The sequence below is a fragment of the Elgaria multicarinata genome, chromosome 7 (genome assembly GCF_023053635.1).
Source record: "Elgaria multicarinata webbii isolate HBS135686 ecotype San Diego chromosome 7, rElgMul1.1.pri, whole genome shotgun sequence".
Classification (NCBI taxonomy): Eukaryota; Metazoa; Chordata; class Lepidosauria; order Squamata; family Anguidae; genus Elgaria; species Elgaria multicarinata.
Genome location: NC_086177.1, coordinates 753,664 through 763,044, shown reverse-complemented (window position 1 = coordinate 763,044; position 9,381 = coordinate 753,664). Strand labels below are relative to the sequence as shown.

At 43.8% G+C, this 9,381-nt stretch overlaps 1 protein-coding gene across 1 annotated transcript in view; it reads right to left on the bottom strand.

Moving 5' to 3' along the window:
* Positions 1-2,762: 2,762 nt before the first annotated feature.
* POLR3F (RNA polymerase III subunit F) overlaps positions 2,763-9,381 on the bottom strand; it is a 39,159-nt gene continuing 32,540 nt past the window's right edge. Inside the window, exon 9 of the mRNA XM_063130032.1 lies at positions 2,763-3,159. Within this exon, the coding sequence (XP_062986102.1) occupies positions 3,082-3,159 (78 nt within the window). The 3' untranslated portion in view covers positions 2,763-3,081. The remainder of the gene's footprint in view (positions 3,160-9,381) is intronic.

Here is a 9,381-nt window from a genome sequence, read left to right as displayed (position 1 = left end):
AAAGTCTTAACCTGGCGCTGGAAAGATAGCAGCGTTATAAATACCGAGAGAATAAAAAAATTATGTTGTTCCCCGCCTCGATCCAGAGGGAGATGTGGGTAATAAATAAATAGATGATGATGACGACACGATATACTTGTCCTGGATATGCCAAAACAAGCTAAATCAATCTGTTCTGCTTTGATAGACTCTAAGAATTCCCTTGCCTGTGATTGCCAATTTACTTGAAAAACATGTTCTTAAACCTTTAAAATAAGCAGATGAAGTATTTCATAGCATTATTGAAACCCTAGCTTCCTCCCACCCTAAAACACATGTACACAGGCTTTTCACCTGTGATTCTATCATGGTATCCTTTTCACAAATCTTTTTGGAGATTCCAGCTGTGAGGAAATAACAGTGTTGTGTATCCAGTTTCTGTTAGTTACTTATGAAGTTCTAGGTATGTGCACAGCATTTTACAATGGGGAAAAGAAGCTTAAAATCTAAATGTTGACATTGTGAGATGCAATACAAGGAGGAGAAAGGCTAACAAGTGATTAATGTGAGCAAATACAGTTAATTTCACTTTGAGAATTAATGAAATTTCATTTCATTTCATTTTGAGGAATAATGGGTTAAAGCCTTTTATCATTCTTAACTACTATCATACTTAACTATCATTTGGTTTGAAACAGACCCCGTGCCCCAGAAGAGACTCAATATAAATTCAGTTCCTTAAGGATTGGACAGTAGAGGGTGCTCTAACATCACTTAAAGAAGTGTGAGTAAAATAGTTCCATAGATGTGGGGGGGGGGGGGAAACAAACTGAAAACACCATTCTTTTGAGTAATTTGCAAAAAAATGTGCAAACTTTCAATCTCTATATCTCTTCATCAGGCAACAGGCAAGACGGGTAGAAGAGGGGAGGGCTGACTGGAGAGTATAGTCGGGATGTCTGCATAGGGGACTGTGAAACCATCACATCATCTGGCAAAGCCCAATTTGAATGCCTGCAAGCCTCCCTCCTCCATATCATCTTAAGACTCTGACTAAGCAGACATCCAGTCAGCCTCCCCCATTACACCTATTTCCCCACTATCATCACCATCACCACATCTATTTCTGTAACATTTTGCCTGATGAAGAGACCTGAAGATCACAAAAGTTTGCACCTCTTGTGATCTTTTAGTTGGCCTCATAAAAGTATTACAGAAACATGGGTTTTGTAAATTATCTTATAATCAACACCACTGTCTTTGTTTTTTTGGAAAACACTTGTTTCCCACTGCCATAATTCCCCTCCCAGTCTGCCTTGAAAAGAGCATTTGCTGGGATGGCATAGGGGAAAAAATCTTGAGAAACAGGATGCTGGATTAGATGAACCTTTGGTTAGATGAATCCAGCAGATTACTTAAATAGACAAAATCTATTGCCAGTGTATAGAAACACACTATGCAGAAACAGGTAAATAATAATTCCTCCTTCCCTTACAGCCCTGTTGAGACAGGGAACGTTTTCAAATCCATAGCTAAAGAAAGTATAATGACAAAGATTTCATCCATCAGACTGTGGCATGGTAATAGTGTGCATTGACAGGCTACAGTTCACTACTAGAGTGCATCCTTTGTATGCAGAGACAGGGGGCATAGTTCAGTGGCAGAAAACATGCTTTGAATGTAAAAGGTCTCAGAAAATGAGGGCAAAGCCCTTTCCTGCTGTTGCACTCCAGTATTCAGAATCTGGTAGTATATAGCCATCCTAACTAGTAGCAATTGATAGCCTTATTCTACATGAATTTGTCTAACCACTTTCTAAAACCGAGTTGGGAGCAATCACTACATCTTCTGACAGATTATTCCAAAGTTTTGGTTAAGAATGCATAGAATCATAGAGTAGTTGAGTGGGAATGCACCAATATGACCACCGAGTCCAACCCCCTGCTCAATGCAGAAATCCACATTAAAGCATACCTGACAGGTAGCTGTCCAGCTGCATCATGAATGCCTCTAGGGTGAGAGAGCCCACGACCTCCCTAGGTAATTGGTTCCATTGTTGTACTGCTCTAACAATTAGGAAGTTTGTTCTAATATCCAACTGGAATCTAGCTTCCGATAACTTGAGCCCATTATTCCGTGTCCTGCACTCTGAGATTATTGAGAAGAGATCCTGGCCCTCCTTCATGTCGCAAGCTTTTTTTGCAGCCATATCACACTGTTGACTCATATTCAGCTTGTGATCTACAACAATTCCAAGATTCTTCTTGCTTGTAGTATTGATAAGCCAAGTATTCCCCATCTACTTAACTCTTATTAAATTTCATTCTGTTGCTTTCAGCCCAACACTCCACCCTATCAAGATCACCTTGAATTTTGCTTCTGTCTTCCAGGATATTAGCTATCCCAACCAAGTTTGTGTCATCTGCAGATTTGATGAGCATTCCCTGCACCTCCTCATCCAAGTCATTAATACAAATGTTTTAATTCAGATGGGGCTCCCAGGCTCATCCTTCTGTATTCCTGTGCAGGCATAAGTATTTGTTTTAACATATAGTGGGACTCCACTGCCCGTTCTATTTCTTCTGTTGTTTTTGAACAAGTCATACCTTTTAATTAGGTTCTGAATCTCAAAATAAGCATGAGATTTTTTGGTCAGAATTAAAGGTTTAAAATTTACACACATTTATCTTATTAAACATAGCATTGACCCCAACTTTAGTCTCCCTCCCACAACACACATCTACAGAACACACCTCCCCCATCATTAAAGGCACACTGTGGACTCAATAGCAATAGTTTTATTTTTTTTAGCACAGCAAATGTATTCTGTCAAATGGTTAAAACCTAACATTAAAAGCTATACAGGGCCCTGCTAGACTGTACCTGTACTTGTCTTATACAGGAAATACTTTTACAACCTTAATTCTGTAGCTTGGTCCCTTGGGTGCTCCTTGGAAAGATATTCAGCATTTTTTAAAAAAAATATTCAACTCCATGCCTTGGCAATCCTTCCAAAGAAAAGAGGCTCCATAAATAGAAATTCAGTTGGTTCATCAACTTGGTTGCAAGGAGTTCTCACAGCAGATGCCTTTCATTTGACTGCTAATATTCTAGCCATTCCATCATATAAATACAGTTCGATGGAGATATTTCGCCACCGTCATGGCAGTCATCAAACACCTAGGAAGAGAATCAGATGTAAATACAATTAGTGTATCCAATTCACTAGAATACAATAGAATTTCTCTCTCACTCTGTGTGTGTATTTGCGCACACGCAGTACTCATCTGTTAACGGCACAGTTCCCAAGGTTGAAAGCCCCCCACTGAGCAACAGGGGCTGCAAGTTAATTTATCAAAAATATCATTCATCTGCACTGGGAGGGTGTGTGGTTCAGACAGCTCTTGCTCCTAGACAACGGATTGCTGGTGAAAGCACTAATTTGACTGCTGCCGTGTGCTCCTGCATGGGTCCTTTCTGCCAGGGAAACAGATGCAGCAACTTTTTAGACATGATTCTTCATGCAGCTCTCTAACACAGCATATGTACACAGAAACCTGCTGCCGCATCTGGAAAAGAGCAAGCGTTCTGTAGTTCAGTCTGTGCATGGGCCTAGAGTACAGTCTCTATATAGGATGATTTCTTTATTGCAGCCTGAGAAATGTAGCCTAACCAGGGATGTAAAAGGACAGGTTGCTTACATGTAACTGTGGTTCTTCAAGTGGTCATCTGTGCAGTCACACATATGGGCTCGGCGCCTGCGCAAAGCCCCGCTTCGGGAATTTTCTATAGCTAAAAGGCATTTTGGGTGGGAAACCCTCCCCCTTCCACTGCGCATGTGCAGGAGGGTTCCCGCCCAGAATCCCCAGTTCTTCTGAGACTTGAGAGCCTCGTCTGAGGATATAGACACCTGTAGGTGTATGTGAAAAAATACTAACAGTATCATTAGTAACAAACATTGGACACCAAGAGGGGAGTACGGTGGGTGGGTTGTGTGACTGCACAGATGACCATTCGAAGAACCACAGTTACAGGTAAGCAACCTGTCCTTCTTCTTCGTGGTCTCTGGGCATCACACATATGGGCGATTAGCAAGCTTTTACTCACCGGAGGAGGGTTGGTGTCCCTAGGTGAAGATAAATGACAAGACGGCTCTGCCGAAGGAGCAGTCGGACCTTGACCTGACGTCCAGCTTGTAGTGAGATACAAACGTCATTGGTCTAGCCCATGTCGCTGCCTTGCATATTTCTGGAATCATGACACCACGCTGAAAAGCAGAGGATGTAGAGACAGCTCTAGTAGAGTGCCCCCTAACTGAAGTCGGGGGGTCTAACTTCTGCAACTGGTAAGCTAGGATGATACATTGCACCAGCCACGAAGAGAGTCTCTGAGCTGATACTGGTAAGCCTTTTTTGTTTTGTCCATAACATACAAATAAGCGTTGTGACTGGCGAAAAAAAGCAGTGCGATCCCTGTAGAAGGCTAAGGCCCTTCTGACATCTAATAAGTGTAAGGTTCTTTCCAATGCAGATGAAGGTGCTGGGAAAAAGGTTGGTAAAATAATGTCTTGGTTGACATGAAAACTAGAGACAACTTTGGGAAGGAATTGAGCGTCAGTACAAAGTACCACTTTATCAAGATGGAATATGAGATAAGGTTCATCTATCCTTAACGCACATAGTTCGCTAGCACGTCTTGCTGACGTGATAGCCACCAAGAAAACCACCTTCAAAGTCAAGAGGCGCAGGTCAGTAGTTGCCAAAGGTTCAAATGGTTTATTTAAGAGTGCATGTAGGACCACTGATAGGCTCCAGGAAGGTGAGAATGTTCTTACTGATGGATGTAAATTTAGTAACCCTTTCAAGAACCGCTTAACCATAGGATGGGAAAAAACAGTAAGACCATCCACACGGTCATGAAACATGGATATAGATGCCAAGTACACCTTTAAAGAGGAAACTTTTAAACCCCTGTCAACCAACATTAATAAAAAGAACAGGATGCGATTAATAGAACAACTTGTAGGTGAAAACTCATGTTCAGAGGCAAAGTTTTTAAAAGCAGACCACTTTCTGTTATAGTTCTGCCTTGTTGACAGTTTTAGTGCTGCATCCAAAACCTCTTGGATCTTAGCTGCCAGGTCTGTATCCTCTACTGGGGGATCACCCTCCACGCTGTCATGTGAAGGGTGTTGAGGTCTGGGTGATATACCCGTCCGTGATCCTGGAACAGAAGGTCTCTTCTCATCGGTAGACGTCGGAAGCGACCCTGTGACCTGTTGAGAAGGGTTGTAAACCAATTCTGTCTGGGCCACCAGGGAGTTAAAATTATGCAGTTCGCATTGTCGTGAATAATCTTGGCAAGGATTCTCATTATCACGGGGAATGAAGGAAACATGTACAAGTGGTGAGTGTTCCAGTGTTGGAGAAATGCATCTCCCAACGATTTCCTTCCTATTCCTGCTCTGCTGCAAAATTGGTGACACACTGTGTTGTTCTCTGTTGCAAATAGATCTATGTTTGGCTGTCCCCAATGGTGAAACAGTTCCTTGACCACTTGAGGATGAATGCACCATTCGTGGGCTATCGACGAGTGCCTGCTGAGATTGTCTGCCAGCGTGTTGGATAGACCGGCTATGTGAACTGCAGTCAGGAACAGCCGTCGTCGAACACACCATTCCCATATGTGTATGGTGAGTTTTGCTAGGGACAGAGACTTTGTACCTCCCTGTTTGTTGATGTAAAAAACAACTGTTGTGTTGTCTGACGTCACTTGAATATGGTGGTTGCATATCATGGATTCGAATGCCTTTAGGGCCTTTTGGACTGCTAGGAGCTCGAGATAGTTGATGTAGTGTTTTCTCTCCTTCACCGACCAAGTGCCTTGTACTCTTAGGGAGTCGAGATGAGCTCCCCATCCTGTCGTCGAAGCATCTGTTGTGATTGACTTGGTTGGCATTGATGGTTGGAAAGGAACACCTTTCAGCAGATTGTATTGGCTTGTCCACCATTGTAGGGATTTTGTTACTGTTGATGGTAAGGAAAGAACAGTGCGTTTGGCATTCTGCAATGGGTTGAATACCCTGGTGAACCAGAGTTGCAAGTGTCGCATCTTGAGTTTTGCGAACTGTACAACCATGGTGGTTGAAGCCATCAACCCTAAAAGTCTTTGGACTGTATATGCGGTAGTGGTTCTCTGTTTGGAGAGATTGATCGCTAGCCTTTGAATAATGGCCCTTTGTATTGGTAAAGACGCTCTGGTAGTCTGCGAATCCAAGATTGCACCTATGAACTTTATGGTCTTGGTTGGTGTGAGGGTAGACTTTTCTATATTTATTAATAGACCTAGCTCCATCATCAGGTCCCGAACATAGGTTATGTGTTGCTGGACGGCCTGCTTTGATTCCGCTACTAAAAGCCAGTCGTCTATATACGGGTGGATTTGAATCCCCTGATTCCTTAAGTGAGCACAAACTACAGCAATGCACTTTGTGAATACTCTGGGAGCTGTTGACAATCCGAAAGGCAGAACCCTGAACTGAAACGCCGTTTGATTTATGGCGAAACGTAGGTATCGTTGGCTGTCCTGATGGATAGCTATATGAAAATATGCGTCCTTGAGGTCGATGGAGGCAAACCATGATTTTCTTGTGAGAAGTGGTAGGATCATTGGAAGTGAGACCATACGAAACTTTTTTGGTGTTATAAAGGTGTTTACGTTGCGTAGGTCCAAAATGGGTCTGATGCCTCCATCGGCTTTCGGGACAGTGAAGTATCTGGAATAAAATCCTTTCATTACTTGATGTTTTGGTACTGATGTTATTGCTCCCTTTTCTATGAGTAAGCGGACCTCTTGTAGGAGCGGTGATGATGGTGTAGTTGATTTCAGGACTCCCAAAGGTGGGAGGGAATCGAATTCTATCCTGTAGCCATGTTCTATGATGGAAAGCACCCATTTGTCTGTAGTTATTCGATTCCATGCTGCCCTTGAGGTCGAGAGACGGTCGCCGAAGAGAGTAGTTGTAGTGTGGGAATTGGAGTCAAAGACGCCGATTTTGGGGGTAATCGGGCTTGCGACGCTGAAATTTGGGTTTCGCAGATGGAAATTGCTTCTTCCCCTGTTGAGGTTGGAATTGTTGCCTATAGGGTTGCCGCTCCGGCTGATATCTTGTGGTAGCGAATCCAGGCTGTCTAAACCATCTTCTTGGTCTAAACTGTTGCTGTTGGTGTTGAGCTGGACCTAGTCCCATTTTACGTGCTGTTATTCTAGCCTTTTGAACATTGTCCATGTCATCAGTTGTGGAATTAAAGAGGCCAGTACCATCGAAAGGTAGACTTTCGATGCGTGATCTGGCATCTTGTGACAACCCAGCTGATCTGAGCCACGCATGTCTTCTTAGCATGACTGCTCCAATCATCGTCTTTGTGCCACAATCGGCTTGATGCTTAGCTGTGGCTATTTGTTGTCTTGCCATTCTGGTGGCTTCATCATGGAAAACTCTTGCTAGTTCCCTTTGGTCATCCCCTAAGTTGTTACACAAAGACATCACTTTCTCCCACAAAAATAACTGATACCGGGACATCGTGGCCCGGTAATTTGCTATTTTAAGGCTTAGTGCTGCAGTAGAATAAAATCTTATGCCCATTAAATCGAGGCGTCGACCTTCCCTGTCTACTGGTGCTGAATGCACCCTTTGAGATCGTCCTTGCGCCGACTCTACAATAATGGAATTTGGCTGAGGATGTGTAAAAAGGAATTCCGCATCCTTGTTGAGTACTCTATACATGTACAAAATCTAGCCGTTTTGACAATGGCTTTAACGTCACTGGGTCTTTCCATGATTCTTTGACTGCCCTGGTTAGAGTAGGTAGAAAAGGTATTGCAATTGGTGTTGTTGCTTCAATGTAAATTGCTTCAAAAACAGGATTGACTAGCCTTTCCAAGGTCTGTCTGGTCTCTATGCCGAGTGCTTGCGCCATTCTCTGAATAAGGTCCGAAAAATGGGCCAGTCCTTCGGATGGCGAAACTGATCCTTGCGCCTCCACCATCGAATCCGGAGATGGGATAGACGGATTTGGTGAGACAACCGAAACTGAGTCTGAACCATAGTCGTCCGGTTCCTCAGGGGATGAAGGTATTCGTACAGTTTGCATATCAGGAACTTGCTCTGCAATGGAGAGCATTGTTTGTGGATCTCGACTTGTTCCGGTGCCGATATCATTGCAGAAAGTGGTTGTCGATATCGAGGAGGTGATAGCCTGCTTCTTCGTTGATATCGGTCACGGTCATCATACCAATCTCTATAATAATAGTCTTGGTGGGAGAGAGTATTCTGATTGTTCGTCGTACTCTCTTACAGGGGATCTGGATCGGTATTGCCTTGCATAAAAATAACGTTGGTCCTCTCGATATCGATCGTCGATCGAACGGAGTCCGGTGAGCGTCGATATTGTGTTCGACGATTGAGCGGTGTAGGCGGTCTTCGATCATCGTACTGCTGAATATGGTCAGGTAAGTTTCCTTGAGGTGAGCCTCTAATTGATCCCCTTGTAGAACGTATTGGATTTCTACTTTGGTGGGGTTCGCTCTCTCTAATCTCGCCCTCCGATAATGATGGAGGCAGCATTGGAGTGATCGTCGATATCGAGGCAGGAACGGGAATGGAGACCGTCTCGATCATCGAAGGGCTGTGGCCATTGATGCTGTGGCCATCGATGGTCGAGTTTTCTGGCGGTTGTGAGTTTTGGTCGACTTAGCCCTTTTTTGCTTCACCACCTCCGTGGACTTCGATGTATGTGCCTTTTTTGTTAGCTTTTTTGCTACTGAGGCAGTCAGGGTTCGCCCTGGCGTTGCAGGGGTTTCCTGGCGGGGTCTGTCGGCCTGAATCCTTGGCGGCTCGACAGGAGCTGGACGCGCTACTGGCTGTTGGTGCGAAGCCATTGCAGGTTTATCAACCAATGCAAGCGCCCTTTCCCACAGCTCTGCCCGCAATTTATCTGCTCTATGCCGCCTTGTAAGTTTTAAAAAGGCTTGGCAATGGGTACAGGTGTCCACCTTATGGCCTTCTCCCAGGCAGATAACACAGTGGTTGTGGCCGTCCGATGGAGGTAGTTTTGTACCACAACGGGTACACTTTTTAAATGGGGCCTTGGGGCCCATGCGGTCCAGAATTTAATTGAAGAAGGAGAAAGCGAGAATAAGATAAGTGAAGAACAAGGATTTTTTTTATTATTTTTTTCAGGAGAAAAAGGTAGAATACAGAAGGAAAAGAGAATCTATGAGGAAAAGTAGTTAGAGAAATTAAGGTAAGTCTTAGCTATAGCGTTTTTTGAAGAGCGTTGTTCCCGACGAGGCTGTCTGCAAGACGGTCAAAGAAGAACTGGGGATTCTGGGCGGGAACCC